The sequence below is a fragment of the Mustela nigripes genome, chromosome 4 (genome assembly GCF_022355385.1).
Source record: "Mustela nigripes isolate SB6536 chromosome 4, MUSNIG.SB6536, whole genome shotgun sequence".
In the NCBI taxonomy this organism is placed as follows: domain Eukaryota; kingdom Metazoa; phylum Chordata; class Mammalia; order Carnivora; family Mustelidae; genus Mustela; species Mustela nigripes.
In genome coordinates this window covers 23,072,589-23,095,881 of record NC_081560.1, presented here as the reverse complement: position 1 = coordinate 23,095,881, position 23,293 = coordinate 23,072,589, and the positions used below count along the sequence as shown (strand labels likewise).

Sequence of the window (23,293 nt, the reverse complement as noted above, 5' to 3'; positions counted from 1 at the left end):
AGGGACTCTAGCTGTATGTTTGGTCAACATAAATGTCTCCCACATCCATCATTTTCTTTCCAGTCTTTTCATCTCTTGCCCTTCTTTATTATACTTAGTGTGATAGTCTCTGACCTGCTGACCATGTCACTGACTCGGTTTGCTGTCATATCACCTCCATTTTTTGTGGAAGTATGACTGTCAGATACTGAGCAGTGAGATACTGAGTGTGACTGTCAGATAGTGAGCAGGTTTTTCTTCTTCTTTTTTTTCTCCTTACATGCTGTCCCCTTTTCATCTTATTTTGGTATCTCTAATTTTGTTTGTCTACTTGCTTATTTCATGGGATCTATAAGGTCCCTTGATGGTACAGAGAGGATTCTTGTCAAGGACTTTATTCTATTTCCTGGTATCATTTTTCTTCTGAGATATATTCTTTTAACATATTTTCCTAGGACATTCTTTGGGAAAGAAGGGTAATATCTTACATAGATCCTATGATAGCTCTTTGCTAAGAAATAGTGGCTATTTAAAAAACAAAACTTTCCTGAATCCATCAGCCCTTTATTTTTTATTATTTATTATTTTATCTATTTGTTTTATTTATTTATTTGTCAGAGAGAGAGAGAGAGAGTGCTCAAGCAGGGAGAGCAGCAAGCAGAGGGAGAAGCAGGCTTCCCCCTAAGCAAGGAGCCTGTCATGAGACTTGATCCCAGGATCCCAGGATCATGACCTAAGCCGAAGGCAGACACTTAATGACTGAGCCACCCAGGTGTCCCTCCATCAACCCTTTAGATATAAATTCTATTTCACGGAAAAATAGTAGCTAGACAAGCAAACTAGACACCACAAGGAAGTAACCAGATAGATCCAGAAGATGAGATATTCTGTAGGACAATGATCTCAATTGCTTCCACTAGTAAGTGTCCTAAAAAAGGGACTGTACTAGATTAAAATAAACTTAAGGGGGATGTGTGCTCCTGGATTGAATACTGATATGAATAAATCAGTTGTAAGAATAACTGGAGTTAATTGGAGAAATTTTAATATGGCCTAGAAATTAGATGAGATGAGATAAACGTATACCAAAATACAAAGGTAAAAAAGTGTTGGTTAAATAATACAGATTCTAAAAAAATTAAAAACAATTTTTAGAACATAATCTCTCTCTCTCTCTGTCTCACAAACACACACACGCACATCCATGGTTGTTGCAGTGATGTTCTCTGGGAGGTAAGAATATGCTGTTTGTTTTTTAAACTTGTCTCTATTTTCTGATGTTCTACAAGCACATATACTGCTTATGTAATAGTTTTTTTTTAAAATAGTGACATAGATTTAAATGGGACAGATTTGCCATGAAGATAATAAAGCTTATACTTCAGGGCCCTTTGTTCACACGGAAACTTCCCAGGCCCCTAAGAGGGCTTCTGGCAATGTTTTATCATATTTTTGTGGTAATACCATATTTATTTTCCTTTTTATGTTTTGGAAATGTTTTACTGTAGTAAAATAGACATGAAATGTACCATTTCAAATGTCCAGTTCAGTGGCATGACGTCCATTCACACTGTTGGGGGTGCATCACCACCCGCATCTCTGGAACTTTGTCATCTTCCTGAACTAAAACTCTGTACTTATTAAACAATAACTCCCTACTGCCCCAACTATCCAATTTTTTTTTAAGATTTTATTATTTATTTGACAGACAGAGATCACAAGTAGGCAGAGAGGCAGGCAGAGAGAGAGGAGGAAGCAGGCTCCCCGCTGAGTGGAGAACCCAATGTGGGGCTCGATCCCAGGACCCCAAGATCATGACCTGAGCCAAAGGCAGAGGCTTTAACCCGCTGATCCACCCACGTGCTCCCAGTATTTTTATTTTTAAGTGTCTCCAAAACAGTATAAACTCTAAGCTCCACAGCACCCTGGTCTAGCCCCAACTGAATATGCAATCAGGTATCCTGGTCACTCCTGAGCAAGTTTGAAGTGATACTCAACACTGCTAAGTGATTTTAGCCTCAAACCAAAGTACTATCAACACTGTCAAAGAGACAAGACCACTGAGGCGGGGGGCAGAGCGGCAAGAGAAGCAGACTCCCCACTGACCAAGGAGACTGATACGGGACTTGATCCCAGGACCCTGGGATCGTGAACTGAGCCAAAGGCAGATGCTTAACCAACTGACCCACCCAGGTGCCCTATATCAGCAATTTTTAAGCCTGACTTGGTATAACAGAAAACCCAAATTTATTTCTCTCATATATAAAGGAAGTCTGGAGGTACACAGTCCAGGAAGGACTAGTATGGCTATTTTATGATTATCAAGGAACTGGAGCCCTTTTATCTTTCTATGCTACCATCAGCGGAATATCACATCATGGCCCAATGGGGCTGCTCAAGATCCAGCTGTCAAATCTCTATTCCAGCCAGAAGGAAAAAAATAATAAGGAGTGAGAAAGTATGCCTTTTCCTCCTATGTCTCTTCACCACAGATGCAGGTTGCACTTACATCTCTGTTGCCACAACATGGCCTTACCCCTAACTGTAAGGGAGGCCAGGAAATGTAATCTTTATTCCAGAAAACTGTGCCCGACTAAAGATCAGACATTCCACCATTAATAAGGAAATGGAGAGAATGGATATTGAAAAAGGCAACTGAGCATCTATAAGATGGTTTTTAGAAAGATTTGGTGTGCTAGCTTTTGAGGCTTGAGGGAGGCAAGTAGGAAGGGTGGACATCTTAAAGACATTTGATTATTGCTTTAGATTCTGTTTAGTGCCGAAAGCTCACTTCCTCGTAATTAACTTTCTAGACTGGGCACTAAACCTCTTCCACATACCACAGAAATGGGCTAAAGAGGCTTGCAGAGAAAACAGAAAAAGCCATCTTCCCCATTGAAGGGGACTTCTGGCTGTCTCAATGGCCAAATACATACAAACTGCATATCTAGACCAATCAGCTAGACCATAGCAGGCAAGTTCAATTCATCTCAGCGTGTTAACTGCCATCACTTTTGGACTGTGTGTTGCTTCCAGAGCAATGTCAACCTCAGAACAGGGTCTCTTGACCCCATCCCTAGAGACCATTCCATAGAGGACATTTGTCCCACATGATAAACAGAAGAAAACAAGGAACATGAACGCGGCAGTTGCTTTACCAACCAGGGAGTGGTTTCAGGTGCTGGAACGGGCAAACTAGAAGCCACCAGGTGAGGGGCACATGGAACCAGGTCAGCAAAGCCTCTAGACCTTTCAGCCGCCGCTCTGACTTGATAACGAAATGCAGAAGTAATTCCTCACGCTTGTACATCACATGCACTGGTTGTCCGATTACTTTTCTGAGTTGATCATATTTTATTTTGATTTGATAATACATAGCTTAGTAAGTTCCGGAATTTCGTCCAAATTAGAATATGATTTCTCCCCGAAGCGGACTTGAATAGCGGTCAGCCTGCTTCCTTCTTTGCCCTTGACCTAGCCACTGCAGGGTTTGGAGCTCTTGCTTCGTCCGACTCCAGGCTGAGGAATGCTGTCACTCTCTGAGAGGGGGAATGTCTTGTTGATCTAGCGGAACTGCCCCAGCGCGGTTCCACTCTTCTCTGCTGGGCACCCTCACAGAGCCAGCCTCTGGGGAAGAAACTAATTACGTGGACTCCTCCTTCAGTGTGACCTCCTGAGGGAAACAGACCTGCAAAAGTAACCACCCAGGCAGAGCAGAGCGCGGAGCAGAGCCCTGCGATTCCTTCCAAAACGGGTAAGTGTCCTCCAGATAAACGCAGCCTCATCACAGCTGGGAATGGCGGGGTTTGAAATAGACAACAGCCCTTGAAACTGCTTGGGGTAGGTTGCATTACGAGTAAGGGAGAGCTAAGGATTCCCATGCGGCTCAGTCAGTAAAGCGGCTGCCTTCCGTTCAGGCCATGATCCCAGAGTTCTGGGATCAAGTCTCTTATCGGCTTCCCTGCTTGGCGGAATCCTGCTTCTCCCTCTCCCCCTGTCCCTGCTTGTGTTCCCTCTCTCACTGTCTCTCTCTCTCTCTCTGTCAAATAAATAAATAAATAAAATCTTTAAAAAAAAAAAAAAAAGAGTAAGGGGGGGTTGAAAGGCAGGAAAGAAAATACCCTCCCAGCAGCTTTCCTTCCTTGCTTCCTGCCTGGCAGGAAGCGGACTTGAATAGCGGTCATCCCTTTCCCAGCAACCTCTGGGGGCACTATGTCCCCGGGTTCCGGACAGGGGCTGGGGACTATCAGGGCAGAAACAAGCCCTCTGGAGGAAAAGAGAAACCCCTCTGCATTTTCCTTTCCCACAGGCCTGCCCTGGTTTTTTCATGATGTCATCCATTCAGTATTGTGAGCTGATTGGCGGTCCCAGGCCTTGGCCAGCCACCCAGGGCCAGGAGGGAAGAGAGAGATACCAGGCCAAACTTGCAGCAGGCCCCTGAGCATGTGCGGAAATGTTGTCATCAGTTCCACAGAGAAAGACTTGGTGGAAATCAAAGAAGACAGTAAAAGTCACAAGATCTTTTCCAACATTCCCTTCCCTGAATGCCTGGGAAGAAGTCAGGGGCCTCTTGTCCGTGGATGGGGAGCCAAACCCTGGAGTAGGCCTAGGTGTGGAGGAGGGACTTCTCTGCCAGATGCTTCGTTCTCCAGAATTCAACCTGTTTCCTGACTCAGTGGTGTTTGAAAGCAACTTTGTCCAGGTACCCTTGGGTCGCTCACAATGGCACTCCTTGATTCTTCTCAACTTGTTCCCAAGATGTGGCCGGGAGAGTCTGTCCCGGGGCCTGGAGTGGAGTGAGCACTGAGGCAAGGCGAAGTCAGTGGGCCTGGAATGCAGCTGACCCTGACTTTGCTGAGCCCCCCACAGAGCTTCTTCCGCAGGCACTTGTCATTGTGGGGACAGAGGTCAGGTGTTCTCTGCTCTGAGTAGAGGACTTGGTATCCGAACCCCTCAGTGTGCTTCCTTCTCCGGGCTGTCAGGCCCAAGAGGGGAACAAAGAGGAGGCAGTGAAGGGGGCTGCCCTGGGAGGCTTCGTAGCAGAAATGCTGACTGGTGAAAGAGCAGGAGCAGGGCCCCCGAGAGGACCAGGGCTCAGGGTCTCTGCCTTCTCGTCAGGGGGCGTCATTGTGCAAATGATCTGCATGCCCTGAATCCTAGTTTCCTCTATTTATAAAAGGGATTGGACCAAGCTGGTTGTTACATGTGAAGCCAGGAAGCAAAGGCACAAGTACAACGAGCACTTGGGGCATTTTTTTTAAAAGATTCATTTATTGGGGCACCTGGGTGGCTCGGTTGTTAAGCATCTGCCTTCGGCTCGGGTCATGATCCCAGGGTCCTGGCAATGAGCCCCTCATCAGGCACCCTTCTCAGCGGGAAGCCTGCTTCTCCTTCTCCCACTCCCCCTGCTTGTGTTCCCTCTCTTGCTGTCTCTATCAAATAAATATAATCTTTAAAAAAGAAAGAGAGAGAGAGAAAGAATAAAGATTTATTTATTTATTTGAGACAGAGAGAGCATGTGCGAGTGAGTGCACTGCATGGGGGGCGGAGAATCTCAAGCAAACTCCCCACTGACCACAGAGCCCACAACTAGGGGGTGGTATGGGCTCCATCCCAGAACCCCAAGATAGTGACCTCAGCCAAAATGAGGAGTCGGCCTCTTAACCAACCGCGCCACCCCGGGGCCTCTCTGTGCATTTTTATTTCCTTGCCTGTTCTTCCTTTCCTCTGGCCAAATGGAACCCAGAATAAACAGACCTTGGGAGCTGCAAGGGGAAGTGCAGGAAACAATAGGGTCCCTCAAAGAATGGGGTAAGGACACATTTTTCAAAGAAAAACTAGGAAGCAGTGTGTAAAGGAGTCACAGAAATGTGACACAGGACCAGGAACTCTTGGGTTATAGTTCTGGTGGGCAATTGTTAACAGGAGGTGGGGTAAATACTCCAGTTGTTGAAGCCATATAGGTTTAAACAGTGGTTCTCAATAAGTGTTGATTTCAGCGGCCACCACCAGGGGGCATTTGGCAACCTCTGGAGATACTACTGATTGTCCCAACTTGGGAGGCGTGGCAAGGGGTAGGATTGCTACTAGCCTTTAGTGCATAGAGACAGAGACAGGGTAACCATCCTGTCTTGCTCAGAAAAGCCCCCTCCCCTAAACAAAGAATTAGCCAGCTCCAAATGTGGATAGGACTGAGGTTGAGAGACCACCTCTCCTAGAATACACTGCTGCTTCTGCCCAATGCTCAGGCTGTGCCCCTCGGGCTGCTTTGCAGGTCAGAAAGGGCAGGAACTGGATAGACATCTACAAACCCTCCAACACCATGGCCCTTGGGGTAACCTCCTCCGTGCCCTGCCTGCCCCTTCCCAATATCCTCCTCATGGCTAGTGTCAAATGGCACCAGGGACAGAGCCAGACATGGAACAGACCATCTACGGCCCCAAACATCAAGCTGAAGAGGTAAGCAATAGAGATGCGAAGAGAGGATGAATGCGGTGAGGGGTGGACCCAAAGCAGAGGCTGCTTTGTGACTCAACTCAAAGTAGGGAGAGACGGAGAAGTCACTGGCAGTGACATTACTTTTTTAGACAACAGTAGCCCAAGACAGATCATGCACTGGAAGCATTAAGGCCAAGGTTGCGGGGGGATGGGGCGGAAAAGAGAAGTGTTATGTGGTCAGCAATGAGAAGCCAGTCAGCATGCCCACTTTCCTTCTTGCTGCTCTCACCCACTGAATCCATAGGAAGTCTTCCTGCCTTGGGCCAAGGGGCAAGGAAGCAGTGAGGTCCGGCAGATAGAGCACTAGATATGAGACATGGGTTCTAGTCTTCGGTAGCCAACGACTCGAATCATTTTTGAGTCTCAAGGCTATCTGCCTCATCCCAGTTTTCCTACTGGTAAAACGAGTGGAACTAAGTCTCCCTTAAAACTGTAACATACAGGGACCTCAGACTCCTCTGGGAAGAAACAGCCCTTTTTCATATAAGTAATCTGTAGGATATCTGAAGAATCTCGAGAGATTCCCAGAAATCCAGACAAACCCTTCATTTCTCCATGTCAGTTCCATGATAAACCTCGCCTCTATGTTCTGGGCCTACCTATAGAAAGCCCAGCCCAGTTCCTTCTCCCAGTTCCCAACCCCTTTGGGAAGAGTAGTGAAAGCACTGGGGTCAATGAACGGACAGGCTAGACAGCGCCACTCTGTGGCAGAGAAGGGCAGTTCCTTTAGGCTATCAAGAAAGAAACTGGAAACCCCTGTTACCTAGCCACCTTACCCCAGGGCTATCTCTCTCAAGCAGGATCCCAGGGAACACCAGCCTGAGAATCATGGCAGATTTCAGGGCGACACCCCAGATCCACCGAATCTGAGTTGCAGGGGATTTCTTCAGGTGTCTGCGTTTTAAAACAAGCTCCCCAGGTGAATCTGATCTCGGCAAATTTGAGCACCACGGAGCTGAGCATTCTCTCTCCTACCCCCGAAAGCCTCAGTCCTGTAGGGGACACTCCTCATATTAACGAAGACGTGGTTGGATCAGAAGCCACAGAGCTGCCACGGTGTGTCTTGTCTTGTGGCTTCAGGATCCTCCCACTGAAGTTCGTGGAGTTCCAGGTCTGTGACCGGCTTCAACGCATCTTGCGATTGAGGACAGTCACCGAGAAGATCTACTACCTGAGGCTCCACCAGGACCATCCTGAGACTGTCTTCCACTTCTGGATCCGGCTGGTGCAAATTCTGCATACGGGGCTGTCCATCACCACCAAGGACCCAAGGATCCTTTTCACTCACTGTCTGGTACCCAGGATCAACTGCAGCCCCTCGGGAGACTCTCACGTAAGTGGGCACCATTGCCCCCTCCAGCAAAGGCCAGAGCCAAACTGTGGAGTTTAGGTGTGCTGGTAGGTGAGCTCATAGGTGAGCACACCGTGAAGGCGATCCCTGCCTTAGACCTTTGCTAATCAGCTTTATTGGGGGCATAATTTACGGCCATAAAACCCAGCCCTTTCAAATGTACCACACAGCGTTCTCAGTAACAGTACCGAGTTGGGCAACCATTGCCCTACAAATTCCCTTGTGCCCATGAACAGTCCTTCAAATATCCCTATTTTCTGCCCTATGCAGCCACTGCCCTAGGCAGTCTCTATAATTTCTTATTTCTTATAAATTTTGTATAAATGAAATTCTACGATACTAGCCTTTTGTGCCTGGTTTCCTTCCCTCAGCATGGTGTTTTTCAGGCTCATCTACATTGTAGCATGAGGCCACTTCTGCACAGTCACAGACTATCCGTTTTCCTTCTCATTGCAGAGTAGCATTCTGGTGTATGGGTATATCACGTGTTGTTTGTCCATTCACCAGTTGGCCATTTGGATTTTTTCCAGTTTTTGATTATTATGAATAATGCTGATGGGAACATTTGTGTACAAGTTTTTGCATAGATGTATGTTTCATTTGTCTTGGGTAGATTCTAAGGAATGTAATGGCTGGGTCATTATTTTTTTTAATTTTTTAAAGGTTTTATTTATTTATTGGACACAGAGAGAGACAGCACAAGCAGGGGGAGCAGCAGAGGGACAGGAAGAAGCAGGCTCCCCACTAAGCAGGGAACCCAATGCAGGGCTCCATCCCAGGATCCCAAGATCATGACCCAAGCCAAAGGCAGTTGCTTAGCAACTGGGCCACCCAGCGCCCCGAGAAAGTAATTTTTTAAACATCTATTGAATTCCTACAACAGATATTTGATCCCCCTACATTTAAATATAAAACTAAGTAGCAGAAGCTTTATTAAAATTTTTAAGAATGGGCTGTTCAGGAACATATGAAGGTATGTTCATAAGAATAGATGATCTAGGGGTGCCTGGGTGGCTCAGTGGGTTAAAGCCTCTGCCTTCAGCTCAGGTCATGATTTCAGGGTCCTGGGATCAAGCCCCACATCAGGCTGCCTCCCCCGTCTCTCTGCCTGCCTCTCTGCCTACTTGTGATTTCTGTCTGTCAAATAAATAAATAAAATTTTTTAAAAAGACGAATAGATGATCTACTAAATTACGTCTAAAGTTTTCAATGACAGTATTATCCTTAAGGCACCAAAGGCTATTTATAACAATTCAGGGGACAGAAACAAACAGAGATGGCCTCAGAATGGCCCCTCTGAGCAGCTAACCCAGCAGCCCAGAGGCAGAGCCCCAGTTCCAGCATCTTCATGTCTGGACCATTATTAGGAAAATGCAGAGACCCCAAGCCCTTAACTACCTGGCTTTGTTGTTTTCCTCCATCTAGTCAGTACAGAAGAAACCCCAAGTCTCCCAGCCCAGCGAGAGCCTCATGCAGCTGATGGCCAAGGGGGAGAGTGAGGCACTCTCTCAGATTTTTGCTGACTTGCACCAGCACGATGAGTTCAGGTATGTGCCTTAAATCGGCCAGCCTCCCATCTCTGCCTGGGCCCTAAGATCCAGAAACCAAGCAAAGGGAGGAGCGTGAAATGCTGCCACTCAGGATCCAGGTTTTATCCTTGACTCAGAATAACCTTTACCCAGCTCTCTTTGCCTTAGTCTCCTCCACACAGCCCACACGGTGGGCCTGACTCCAGAGGAATGTTGTACAAAATAAAAAGTAACTCTTCGATAAGAAGAGGAAGTTAGTAGCATAGGTGGGAAAGGAAAACCTAATTTCTAACCCTGTTCCTAGTCTTTAGGGAGAAAAAGCGAAAACATTGTCTACTCATTGAGTTCATTTACCTCTTCCCCTGGCTAGCTAAGCCTCTGCTTAGCCTTCGGGAAGCTCCTGTGGTTGCTTTCTAAATGGATAATCTGTTCTGGAAAACTCCATTGTACCGGCCCATGTACTCTGTGCCTGAGGAAATGTCCCTGTATGTGCAGGTGCCTTAGGGCTAACAGGCATTGAGAGCACTTAGAACACAGGGCACTGCGACCAGAGGGCAAAGATGATTGGGAATCAGGGTCCCGGCAATCTTGATTTGTGGTTTAAAAGAAAAGGGCGGACAGAAGTAAGTTAGGAAATGTCACCAGAAGAGAAAAACCAGGAAGGAAGGAGAGAGAGAGAAGAAAGAAGGAATGAAAGAAAGGGAGGGAAGAAGGGGAGAGGAGAGAAGAGGAGAGGAGAGGAAAGAAAGGCCTTTTTCTCAGTGTCGGGAGTTGGAGGGGACAATCTCTTACAGTGGTTCAGAGCTCACCCAGCCCTGGGCCCCAGGCACTGCTCTGACTGTGAGCCCTTGGGCCCATTGCTTCACTTTTCTGGTCCCAAGGGTTCAGATCTGCAGAATGGAAATAAATGATAGTAGTGCCAACCTCACCCAGATAGCGTAAGGTGACATGAGCTCATACACATCAGTCCTTGGCATGCTCCTCAGCAGATTCAGAGGTGGACGGAGGAAATCCTCAATCAATATTAACTTGTATTATTAACTCAAACGTGGGCTGGAAGTAGAAAAGTATTCGCGCAAGACAAAGATGTGTCAGTTGCCCACTGCCTAAGAATTTATACCAGAAGTTGTCACTCTATGTATGTATCAAAGGCTTAACTACAGAGATCTGTAGTTAAGAAATTTCTGGGTGAGAGGTCACATTGCTGAGCTCGAGACCCCTGGACTCTAGTAGAGCAAGATATATTGAAGCAACTTACTGACCCTCTCAAAATCTGAAATCATGGATTTTTCTTTTGTCATTACCATTTGCTTCTATTTATACTCCTGGCCACCATTCAGTCACCTGGCCACACCCAGCTACAAGGGAGCTGGGAAATGCACTCACCAGCGTGTGTGTAGCCACGGGCCCAACGCAAAGTCAGAGGTTCTGCCGCCCACAGAAGGAAGGAAGAAGGGGGTCTAAGGGCCTGTTGTCAATCTCTGGCACAGGCAACTTCTAATGTTTCTGGAAGGTCAGAGGGGACTTAAGGCCAGAAGGAGAAATAGGCTCTACCCAGAGGAAGGGTGGAGAAAGCTACAGAGGTTTAGGGAACAAATGAGGCTTCATCCTGAGGAAGAGATTGGTGAGTTTAGAAAAAAAGGAGGGTGGGCCTGCGCAGAAATGGCGGGGGTGGGAGGATGGAAGAGGTGGGCAGAGCTGAGCCAGGGCCTGGGAAGCCCTGTGAATGAATGAAGGCTTTAGCGGAGTGGGAGCCTTAGCCTCATTTTAAACTGGGAAATGACGTGATCCAAGGTGACGCTGGCTGCCCAGGTGACAGTTGATTTGAAGGGAGGGAGCCTAGGTGTGAAGAGGCCAGCCAGTAAACTGAGGCAACCTCATCTGGGCTGTCATGTCCTGAATGGATCAGAGGGCTGTGAGAAACAGGGAGAAATGAATTTTTGCTTCGCTGTCCTCTCAGGAATTGCTTTGGACGGACATTTGGTCTCTTCTCTTTAAGTTCCCAGAATGAAGCCCCCAGTGATGGTTTCTCTCTCCTCATCCAGGCAGGTTCTAGTCTGGTCACAATTCTATCAGTTTTTGCACATTGGCAACAACAAGCAACTTACGGCAAATAAAATGAAAGGCTGAGACAAAGGACCAAACAGATGGAGTCGCACCCACTTTTCCTCAGCAAAAGCAGCAGCAAGGGCTCTGCTCCCACCCCACCCCCCTCTCCCCTCCCCCTTCCCTAGTTTTTCTTCTGGTACTTTGTTACCAGGGTAGCTGCAGCGGGCCTTTTTCATATTTATATCTGCCTCTAAAGCTTTTGCATCAAGAAAAATATGACTAGAAACAAGATTTGAAATGAGAATTTCATGCTCTGTTCTTTTTCTTTTGGCCTTCGTTTCCTTGATCCTGAAATGGCTGGAGTTCCAGGAGCAGCAAAAAGACACAGACCAAAAAGGACAGCTCAGGTAACGGAGGGAACAGGGCACCCACGTCTCGGAGAACTTTCTGCCCCACAGATGTAGGAAGAAGGTCCCCTCCAGCTCCCCATCCCAGCGTCCCCAGATCTCTGTTGTCCTTCCATACCTGAGTCTGACTTCCTCCAGGCTCTTTGGTCCCCGTGCTCAACTTGGTAGCAAGTCTTAGCGATTTCTCTCTTTGAAATGTTTCTGATATGCTTTCCTTCAGCTCTACTCCCACAGATTCTACCCTAATCCGCCTTATCACCACATGCCTGGCCCGTCCAGTAATCTTCTGCTAGTTCATTCATTCATTTACTCATTCCAAAACATGCAGGGAGCCCTTGGCAAGTGCCCAACACTGTGAAGTCCCAATGGAGGAGGACATAGTATCCCCTCAAAAAGGTTTATAATTTGGTGGTCAGATGGGTAGATCCTGAAATCACAAAACCTCTCTTTCTAGGAAACATTCAGAACTCATACCTGGGGTATCTCGGGAGCACAAAGACAGGGGTCCCTCACTCCCCACAGGAGACTGCTGGGGAGGGCCTATGAGCTGAGTCGTAGAGGAGGGCTACAGGCAGGGCATGCCGAAGAAGAGGAGGCAGAGCCTTCTGAGAGTCAGAGTCTGTGTGAAAGTGCATGACACATTCTGGAAAGAGCAGCCGGTTCCCTAGATATTGCCAGGTTCTAGTTTACCCCAAATCCATGCCTTTTGGTATGCATGACCCTGTGCAAACGTCCCGCCCTTCCCCATCTCACCTGATCCCTTTCTCCCCCTCAAATAGAAGCCCTGTGCCCCATCTTTTTCTCCAGCCCAAATCTGCTCTAGGTAAGCCTTAGCTATCCTTCCCCGTGTGTTACTCATCCCGTCTGCTCCCTTCCTGCTGATGCTCCACCCGCAATCCTACCTATCTTTCCAGACGAATCCTTCCTTGGTCCTTGGTCATAACCTCTCTCCCATTATTCCCTACTTGTTTCATAGGCTTAAGCCTCATTTCTTCAACCAATATTCATTCTTCTCATGCCTCTGAGTTATCTGCAGTGGCAAGCCCAGGATTAGGAACGCAAAGGGAGCTCGAGAAATATCCACGCGCCACACCACTAATAAATTATTCTTCCCAACTGGTTCAGGAGGTGGCCAGAATATCGTGTTATATTTAGGGAATTTAGAGGAATGCGTAGATCTCAGAGAAGCTCTCGTCCAGTCCAGGGATTGCAACTCAAATGTCTGCAGGTGCTACAAATGGGTAGGGAGTCTAGGTGTCCTGTAAGAAATGGCTGACTTTTCTTTCCACCCCATTGTGAGTTACACCCCAGCTGGACTGACCCTTGGTTTCAGCAAGGAGGCAGTAGGAGGTGATGGGGAGGGTAGCATCAAGAAAGTGAAGGTTTCCATGAAGCCTTCAGTATTCACCATGGTGGAACACAAGCCTGGTATTGCCAGATATTCTGATTTCTCAACAAAAGCCAAAAATCTGGATTCTTACGTAACACAGCCCCTCCCCCATAAAAACTAAAACACAGTCCAGGCTGATACTTAGTAGGCAAACACAACCTATCTGGGGAGCGAATTCAGCCTGGAGGCTGCCAGGTCATCTAGTCCCTGCTCTAAATGGTGGGTAAAGCTGACCCGGGTCCATAATCCCCGAAGCCTGAGAATGCATTCTCATGCCATGTGAGCAATGATACAGTGATGATGCATTAGTGTTTTCACACAAACATTCCATCACACACACACACACACACACACTCAAAACATACTCCATGAGATTATGATTGAAGAAGACAGAATAAGTCACACTTATTTCTAGGACTCGAGAGAACAGCTGGAATTTCAGAATCATGAGGTATGTGTTTTCACGGGAACTATGACGCCCATGCTGTCATAAGGCTGATTTCAGTGAATCATCCTAGGATGTCCCCAGGGCCCTTTCTTTCCTCGGCCCTTTCTTTCCTTTTTCAACTCTTTGGTCCAGATAATATACCCTTTGAGTTTGGAAGGACAATTATACCCCAACCTCTCGGAACTTCTGGATGAAAAGAAAAACCAATGTCCCAAGGCTTACCTGTGTGGCTAAACCTTTCAACTCCCCCATCAGTGGGTAGTGTGGCCCTACTGCAGTGCTTCCCAAACTATAATGTGCAAGCAGCCCCCTGGAGATCTTGTTAAAATGCAGATTTTAAGTCAGTATTGTGCATTTCTAACACGCTTCTGGTTATGCCAAAGCTGTTGGGCTGCAAGCCACCTTTACGGTACCTGAAGCCAAGTGGACTGAGGACAGGCTCAGGCTGAAGGGTATCTGGGTTCAAGGCCATTGCCAGTTCAGCTAGCTGAATCTCCTTGGGAAATTCACTCAGTATGCTCCCCAAGCCACATATGGTTCCCTCCTTTTACTGGCACTGCCTGGTTCAAACCATAGAATAGTTAAAATATGGGCTCTAACTGCCTGGCTTTGAATTCTGGCTCTGACTCCTCATTATATGACCCTGGGTAAGTGACTTAACTGCGCTGGGCCTCAGAGTCCTAGTAAGATGGGGACCACAGCAGCGCTGATCTCTCCAGCTCCTTGTGAGAATTAAAAGAGCTTTAAAGCACATGATGGTTGGGGACCACGCCTGGCTCGTAAGAAGCACCCCACCAGTGTTGGGCCATGACTGCAAGACTGCTCTGTGAATTAAAGGTACAAACAAATGCATTCCCTTTATGACCTAGAGAGAGAGACTCACAGAGAGGATGGCATCCCTTGCATCCGTGACCTCAGCTGGAGAAATTCGCTCACTTATGGAGAGTGGGAAAGAGAGAACCCCTCTGGGCCGCAGCCCCTTTCACTCCTCAGCACCCTGGCAGCCTCCACGGGGCTACAGCTGGCCCCGCTCATATAGGTACTGTATTGGAAATAATCTGACCGTCTTCATGGGACAGCCCTGGAGTCCCATTTCAGGCCTGGGTTCAGGTCCTAGGGGCCTGGGGGTGATTCCAGGAGGTGGTGGGTGGGAGTGGGGGTTGCCAGCCAAAGCCACCTCAGTTCTGTTTGTTCCTTCCCGGTTCTTCTCTACCTCCAACTGGGTTGAGTGAAATCCTAAATGTGGCAGCTCCAGAGCCCCACTAGAGGCCCCTGGGAGTTCTTACCAGTGGCTCTGAAGGGACAGAGACCAGGACAACACTGTTGTGGCTAGACCTGCTTTCTCCCCGCTGTGTGGGAGGGGCTGTGTCCTCCTGTCCTCCTCCGCAGCACAGTCCCTCCCTCTGGCTTCTTTGAGGGAGTGGGAAGCTGGCTCTTCCTTTTCCTTTCCAGAGCTTTTGGGGAGCCCCAACCTTCTGTCACAGAACGAACGAGAAGGAACTAGGCCAGAAAGCGTGGGCTAGGGGGTGATACTTCTCTGGAGCCCAGCCTTATTTTCCCATGTGCCAAATGTTCATCCCCATCCATTTATTCATTTGGCCAATATTCATTAAGTACTTTCTATGTGCCTCTGTCTGACCAGAGGGAGATCTCTAAAGAAGGGAGGAGTGGCTTGTGTTTTCTCCAGCCAAATAATATCAATATAACACTTACCCTTATGAGATGCCTGTTATTAAGAGTTGACAATTAAACAACTACCTTAAGTATCTTTGTGTCCACAGACAAGTTTTTTAGGCAAGCTGTATTTCATTGGACATTTTTCTCCCCTACGCTAACAGGAAATTCTATCTGAACCCCTTTTGCGCACTGGAGAGAATCTATGCGGCCCTCGCCAACACCACTCACATTCGGCTTTCTGAGGGACTCTGTCTGCTGTAGGGAAGGAGAAAGCTACAACTAAGGAAAAATAAGAGTCTCCTCATGCTGACAGCATAGCCTTTCCTTGGAGAACCATTTGGGAGCATGGCTCCGGGTAAGGGCATCATTCCAACATCATTCCTCTACGCAACTCTGGTCCACACCACCACCGTCCTACCTCACCTCCGTTATCACCGCCAGGGAAGACACAGGAAGCTGTGATGGAGATGACGAGAAGAAAGGAAAGGGAAGCAGGACTGACGGAGAGGGGAAGAGAACAAAATGGCGGTGGTGAGGAGGTGGAGGGAGGAAGTCAGAGGAGAGGGGAGATCTCACAGAAAGGCGGTAACAGAAATAAACAGAAGGGACCCGAATGAGAAGCCAAAGAGGAAAAGAGAAGAAATACACCACTGAGAGATGCCTCACGAAGCTTCTATTTATCTAATTTAAAACTTGAAAGTAAGGCCATATACCCAAACAAATGTGTGTTCTTCTCTGTGCCAATTATTCTGGATAACTATGAGGGACTAAAAACAATTCCAGCCAAGGGCCTCTCCTGAAGTTTCCTTTTTTTCCCTTTTTTATTTTATTTTATTTTATTTTTGTTGTTGTTAGTCCCTCTTTTGATTCAAGCTTTACATCTTCTTCCTAAGCACATTCCCTAACTTGGATTTGCTAGCCTGGCCCTGGTGTTTCAAATGAAGGTTTGGGATTGAGACTGCAGAAAGTTTCCTCAGGAGGCAGTATTAAGACAAGGTGTGTGAGGTAGGGGGACTTTCTCTTTTGTGGTCCAACATTCTAAGCTGGCTGTGGTCTCAGTCCTACAGACACTAGCTCAATTTCTTTTACATCTGATACCCCCTCTAAATGTTGACATACCTTGTTAGTGCTTATGAAACCAGTGATTCCACAGAGAGGAGGTCCTACCTCAAAACATAAGTCAGAGGCTCCAGGATTAGAGTAAAGGTAAAATCAGAGGTTCACAAATTACAGATCAAGGGAGTCACCAAGGAGTGTCTGTCTCATGGCTCACAGACTGGCCATTTTATTCAAAATACACAATATTTCAGGGGCACCTGGGTGGCTCAGTGGGTTAAAGCCTCTGCCTTCGGCTCAGTTCACAGTACCAGGGTCCTGGGATTGAGCCCCGAATCGGGATCGAGCCCCACATCCAGATTGAGCCCCGCATCAGGCTCTCTGCTCGGCAGGGAGCCTGCTTCCTCCTCTGTCTCTCTGCCTGCTTCTGATCTCTGTCTGCCAAATAAATAAAATCTTTTTAAAAATGTAATTTAAAAAATAAAATACACTATATTTCACATTCAGTAAAAAATAGACCATGAATATTTCAACCAACTTTCCAATTTTTCAGATATCTTGCTCTGATTTAAGATAGGCTACAAGGGTCTTTTCCAACACTGGAGTAATTTAAAGGGTTGGAGGGCTAAAAGGTAAAGTCCTGGATCACCATCACTCTTTCCAGGGACGGATTTTATCCTAATTGTTGGTGATTTCAGTATCCACCTAGATGAACCCTCCCATGCCCTGGTCGAGGTTCCTTGAGCTGCTGTACCCCAGTAATCCTGCCCACTACCCTCATCAGCCATTGACTCTTGTGATTTTATCCTAGAGTTTGTTGTTAATCACTGCACCCCACTCCATGAATCCCTCTCTCCAGCTCCACTACCTCCTCTCTTTCCCTGAGTCCAGTAATCCTTCCACCCACTAATCCCACAATCTATTGCTCCTTCTGGGTTTTCACTGTCCCTCTCACTCCTCATGTCATTTCCTTCCCCTTCAGCCTAGATTCCATGATCAGTCATTATTCTCACCATTCCCTTCCATGCACCCTCAACACCTTTGTGTCTCTTCCACGTGATTCTATTTACTTGGCCAAGTCCTACTCTTCACCAACTCCATGCCTGCATCATGCCGCTAAACTTGGCTGGAGAAAACCACGTGATATACTAACCTGTATTACCTCAAAGTCATCTCAGTTTTCGGGAGAGTCCTCAATGTTGCTTGGAGATTGCACTATGCTCCCTCATCTGTTCTCTCTCCTGAATGGCTACCTCACACCTCCTCCTCCCTCAGACCCCCAGTGCCTCCCAGTGCTTCCTTTTTCACTGAGAACATCACAGCAATGGAAAGGGAACTCCAAGCTCTCTCCACCATGACCACCACTTACCTGAAACCAGACCCGTAGATCCAGTTTCTCTCCTTATTACTGTGGAAGAACCGTGTCAGTTCTAAGCAAAGTCTAACTCCTTCCATTTTGTACTAGATCCTATCCTATCTCTTCTACTCAAGGACGTTGCTCCAGCAATTCTGCCTTTTTCCTACATCAATTTTATCCTCACTCCTAGATCCTTTCCATCTGCAACAAGCTGGTATTTCTGCTAAACATATTTCTTCCATTTTAAAATAGAAGAAAATAAAACAAAATCTTCCTTAGCCCCACTACCCCTCTGCTCCAATTTTCTCCACTCCTTTAAAGTAAATTCCTTAAATGGGTTTCTAATTTCTTGCTTCCTATTCTCTCCTGAACCCCTCTGGTAGGTTTTGGCACCCACTACCCCACCAAACCTGATCCCCACGTTGCTAAAGCCAATGGCTAATCAGTCCTCCTCTCACTGTTACCGGCATGTGACATATGTGACTTCTCCTCTCTCCTTGAAATGCTTTCCTCACTTGACTTTTAGAACACTACACTCTCCTGGCTTTCCTCCTTCACTGACTTTTCTCAGTTTCCTTTGCTGATTCATTCTCATCAACACCTTCTACCATCTCCAAATCAAAACTCTTGGCTGCATATCACACATAAGCCAATTATTCCCAAATTTATATCTCTAGTCCAGAACACTGTGAACTCCACAGACACACATCCAATTGCCTACTTGACATTTCTATTTGAATATTTAATAGGCATCTTAACATGTCCAAAACTAACGTTTTAATATTATCCCTCAAGACTTGCTCCTTCCAAGGTCTTTTCTATCCTAGTCAATGGCAGCTCCATTTTTCTGCTTTCTCAAAACTCTGGGGTCATCTTTGACTCTCTCTTTCTCTCCACCCCATTTCCAACCCATTAGGAAATCCTCTTAGGCTACTTTCAGAAGAATATCTGCAGGATCACTTCTCACTGCTAACCACCTTGGACCAAGCCATCCTCATCATTGTCATCACCTGGATTGTTGCAAAAGCCTCCTAAATGGGTGGCTTGTTTCTAATCTCACCCCCTTCGGTCATATGTAACCCCTTTAAAATGTTAGATCATGTCACTTTTCCACTCAAAACCTTCCAATGTCTTCCCATCTGTATTAGTTAAGGTAATGTTAGCTCTGAAAGAGATAAATCCCAATATATCAGAGGTAGAAAATAACCCACAGAATTCATTTTTCACTCAGAAAAAGTCCAAAAAAGTTGTTCCTGTTCAGTGAGAGTTTTTCCACAAGAACCTGGGCTCCTTCCATCTTGTGATGGGCCATCTGTACTACATGATTTCTAGGGTTGCCACAAAAAAAGAGCTTGGAGAATGGCTCATAGCAGGTCTGTAAGACCAGTACTGGAAGTGGTAGACATCATTTCTGCTACTTTTCCTTTGGCCAGAGCTCAGTTACCCAACCATACTGTAGTCCAGCCGTGTCCATAGTAGGAAATAGTCTGGTCAACAGCCAGTCTCTTCCATGTCCTAGTCATAGTCCTTCTCATAGTAGAGTGAAAGCCCTTATAAGAGCCAAAAGGCCATACATGGTGTCCTTCTGCTCCTTGTCCACATCTCTGCTCCTTCCTCTCTGACCTCATTTTCTCAATTACCACAGTCCAGCCACACTGGCTTCCCACTGCTTCTTGAACACTGCCAAGCATGCTTCAGGTCAGGACCTTTGTTCTTGCTGTTCCCACTTCCTGGAATGTTCTTCACCACCTTTGGATATTACATGTCTTCCTCTTTATAAACCTTCCCTGGCCACTCTTTAAAGATTGCAACACCATCCTGGATAGTCCCAGCTCTCACTTCTCTCCTTCCCTGCCTTATTTTATTCCTTGGTACCTAACATTACCTCCCATTCTCTCTGTTTTGCTTTTTTATCTGGACAGTTGGCTACATACCAGAATATCAGCATCATGAGAGAGTTCGGTCCATTTGTTCAGTGCTGTATCCCCAATGCCTAGAACAGTGCCTGGTACATGGGAAACAATCCATTTATTTGTGGAGTAAATGTTCAGGAGCACTGAAGAACATCATGCTTGAAGAACATCAGCCTTTTGCCATAAACAGTACCTCAGTACTTCTCTGAGAGACAGCAACTGGGACTCATGGGCTTTGGGGGCAGCTAAGGTGACATTTTTTTTTTTAAGATTTTTTTTATTTCTTCATGTAACAGAGAGAGAGATCACAAGCAGACAGAGAGGCAGACAGAGGGGGGGGGGAAGCAGACTCCTTGCTGTGCAGAGAGCCGGATGTGGGGCTTGATCCCAGGACCCCGAGATCATGACCTGAGCTGAAGGCAGAGGATTAACCCACTGAGCCACCCAGGCGCCCCAAGGTGACATTTCTTATGTGTGTCACCCTTCAAGTCCTCTTCCTCCTCCACCTACTTTCTAAATCCTGGGCTCCCTGGAGGGTTAATGCACTTGTCTTTCCTCAGCTCACTCATTCTCATGGCTGGCTTGGCTGCCTCCTGGTCAATGATCCTTCTGAGTATCTCCTCCAGCCTAATAACTCTTTTTATTTTAATTTTTTTGAAGACTTTATTTATTGGAGAGAGAGAGAGAGAAAGAACGAACAAACAGGTTGAGGGACAGAGGGAGAGGGAGAAGCAAACTCTCTGCTGAGCAGGAAGCCCCATGCTGGGCTTGATCCCAGAATCCTGAGATCATAACCTGAGCTGAAGGCAGACACTTAACCGGCTGAGTCACCCAGAGGCCCCTATTAACTCTTCTAAAATATTCTGCCATTGTCTTAGGCTCTCCATGTCTTGAACTCATTTCTCTTTTCTTACACCCATTCTCCCAGTTTCCTATGATAATATAAATTTTTGAGTGTTCCTTCATTTCTTTCATGTAAGCAGTCACTAAGCTCAGGACTTATTTCCACTTTAAAAATTCCTCTTGTATATAAGAGTTTTTTCCACTTTCCTTGCTCTGCCTTAGGCCAAGCTCTTACCCACAGGGAATCACAGGGGTGGAGGGTCCCATCGCTGGCAGAGTCCCACTGCCTTATCCAGCTTCCTCTAGGACACTTCCAAGATGGGTGGTTCTCCCATCGGACTGCAGTTCTTTGAGGGCTCGGACCATGTTCTATTCATTGTGGGTTTACCAGCACCTGCCACGGTGCTTGACTTCAAGGAGGCAATTTCTAAAGTGTTAAAAACACTTCCTGATGCAGTCTCTTCTATAGTTAATCCCTATTAGAAAGAACTCCTCCTAGAGAGAACACAGAATTTTCAATCTCGTTCTACCTCCCACATAGGCACAAATTTAGAAACCTTCAAAAGATCCATAATTCCCTCTGCCTTCAGCTCAGGGTCCTCAGATTAAGACTTTATATTACTTAGAGAAACTTACATCTATGCTTTCTCTTCATGCCCCAACCCCACATTTTTTTTTTTTTTACCTCCTCCATCCCCTACCTGGCCTAAGAACTTACCCCCGAATCTGTCCCCCACCTTCTCTTGTTCCTCATTACTGCTGTTGCTAAATAGTTGCATTCAGGAATTCCTTAGTCCAGTCTGAGTCATAGCTTCTTAGGAAGACCTCTCGGATTACCAGCAAGGGTCACCGTCACTCTTTTGTCTGAATTGCCACAGCATTCGTTGTCAGTGTCTCCTTGGCACTTAAAAGTGGGTTAACTTGCTTTGTATTTAAAGCTTTCATCAGCATACTACTTGCTTCAATTGGATGTTAAAGCATGAGGCTTTCTGTGCTAAGAACAGAGTAAGTTTATGTTCCATTTGTGTTGCAAACATAGTAGTCCTCATTCAATGTTTGAATTTCATGACATGAAATTGAATAAGTGAAAAATGTCCTGTATTCCTCTTAAATCAGGGACATGATGTGGGCCCTGCCCATTCAGTTCATGAAATTATTGAGCTTTTTTTTTTTTAAAGATTTTATATATTTATTTATTTGACAGGCAGAGATCACAAGTAGGCAGAGAGGCAGGCAGAGAGAGAAAGAGAGAGGAAGCAGGCCCCCACTGAGCAGAGAGTCAATGGGGGCGCTGGATCCTAGGACCCTGGAATCATGACCTGAGCCAAAGGCAGAGGCTTTAACTCACGGAGCCACCCAGACGCCCCAAATCATTGAGCTTTTGCTCTGAACTGGGCAGCAAGGTCAGAGCTGTAGATTAAAAAAATGAATAAAGCAGGGGCGCCTGGGTGGCTCAGTCAAGTGTCTGCCTTGGCTTAGGTCATGATCCCAGGGTCCTGGGATCCGGCCCCCCTCCAGCTGCCTACGCAGCAGTGAGTCTGTTTCTCTCTCTCCCTCTGCCCCTCTGCCTGCTTGGGCTCTCTCTCTCACACACAAATAAATAAAATATTATTAAAAAAAAAAAAAGATGAATAAGGCAGCTCTTTACCCTGGAGCTTAGCCTAGAGGAGGACATATCGATAAAAAGCTTTTCATAGCAAAATTTGGCAAAATGTATTGAAGATACAAAGTGTTAGGAAGTCAAATAAAAGAGGAATTATGTCTAGCGGGGTCAAGAATGACTTCAAAAGCTAACCGGGACTTCTATTGGCATTCATTAGGCAGAAAATCAGAAAAACGTACTTAGTCCTGGCAGAGGAGATCACTTGATAAAGACAGATCAAATCAAATACAGATCAAAGAGATGTGAAAGGGCGGGTTGTTAGGAAACAACGAGAGGTGTTGGCCAGAGCAAAAGCCAAGTGGGAGGGACTGGTAGGAGATAAAGCTGAAAGTTACACTGGAGCCAACGAGTGAAGAGCCTCTCGTAGGCTACATCAGGGCGGTATCAATGACGGGAAATAAATTGGGATTGTTAATACAATTGGCGACTGATAGAGTCGAATTAATTCGGCCCGGCGTGCTTGTGGGCTTGAAGATAACTACAAGGCTAATCCAAAAAGCCGTGTGGAGGCCGAGTCACGCGCTGTGAACCGGGGCGTGGCCGCCAGACAGCAGCGCGCACACGCCACCCGGAGTAAGGGGCTGGGACCCGCCATCCCCACAGGGCCGGGAACCCGGGTTGGGCGGGAATCCGGTCCACGCACTCGGCGCGCTCGCGGGGACGTGGCGCTTTCCAGCCAATCCCGGTTACGCGACTGTAGAGCCAATGGATGTCCGGGAATGCTGCACGTCAGCGGCGGGTTCGTTGATGATTGGTCAGAAGGCTGCCGGCGAGGCGGATGGGAGCGGGGCGCGGAGCTGCTTCCGGTTGGGCGGTGCTTGCGCGCGTGAGCTGAGCCGGTGGGTGAGCTGCGGCCGCGGGACCGTGGGCTGTGGGCGCTACGAGGAAAGGTAGGTACAGCGGCCCTCGGTTCTTCTGCAGCCTCGTCCTTTATCGCTTTCTTTTTGTCCTCGGCCCTCGCTCGCGACGCGGCATAGGTCCCCTTCGTTCGGGGCCCTTGTTTCTGCTAGCGCGGGGTACGGGCCCTGAGCCTGCTTGCGACCCCGGGGCCCTCCGCGCGCCGTCTGAGTTGGAGGCCGCTGCTCGCCCTCCTGCGAGCGCTGGGAAGGGGCCTGGGTCTCGGGGAACTTCGG

The 23,293-nt window shown here is 47.1% G+C and overlaps 2 protein-coding genes across 4 annotated transcripts in view; both read left to right on the top strand.

Moving 5' to 3' along the window:
• Positions 1-3,505: 3,505 nt before the first annotated feature.
• Positions 3,506-16,821, top strand: GARIN1B (golgi associated RAB2 interactor 1B). 2 transcript variants are annotated; one of them, XM_059395626.1, is made up of 8 exons: positions 3,506-3,733; positions 4,289-4,681; positions 6,254-6,438; positions 7,558-7,810; positions 9,254-9,375; positions 11,776-11,813; positions 14,521-14,690; positions 15,490-16,821. In XM_059395626.1, the coding sequence occupies exons 2-7, from the start codon at positions 4,433-4,435 to the stop codon at positions 14,688-14,690; spliced, it is 1,017 nt and encodes a 338-aa protein (XP_059251609.1). In that variant the 5' UTR covers positions 3,506-3,733; positions 4,289-4,432; the 3' UTR covers positions 15,490-16,821. The 2 variants fall into 2 exon arrangements, with proteins under 2 accessions (XP_059251609.1, XP_059251608.1); XM_059395625.1 differs by having other exon boundaries at positions 11,770-11,813.
• Positions 16,822-22,941: 6,120 nt separating this feature from the next.
• Positions 22,942-23,293, top strand: part of CALU (calumenin) — a 30,781-nt gene continuing 30,429 nt past the window's right edge. For both annotated transcript variants that reach the window (XM_059396457.1, XM_059396456.1), the window contains exon 1: positions 22,942-23,050. The gene's annotated coding sequence lies outside the window, so the exon portion shown is untranslated. The remainder of the gene's footprint in view (positions 23,051-23,293) is intronic.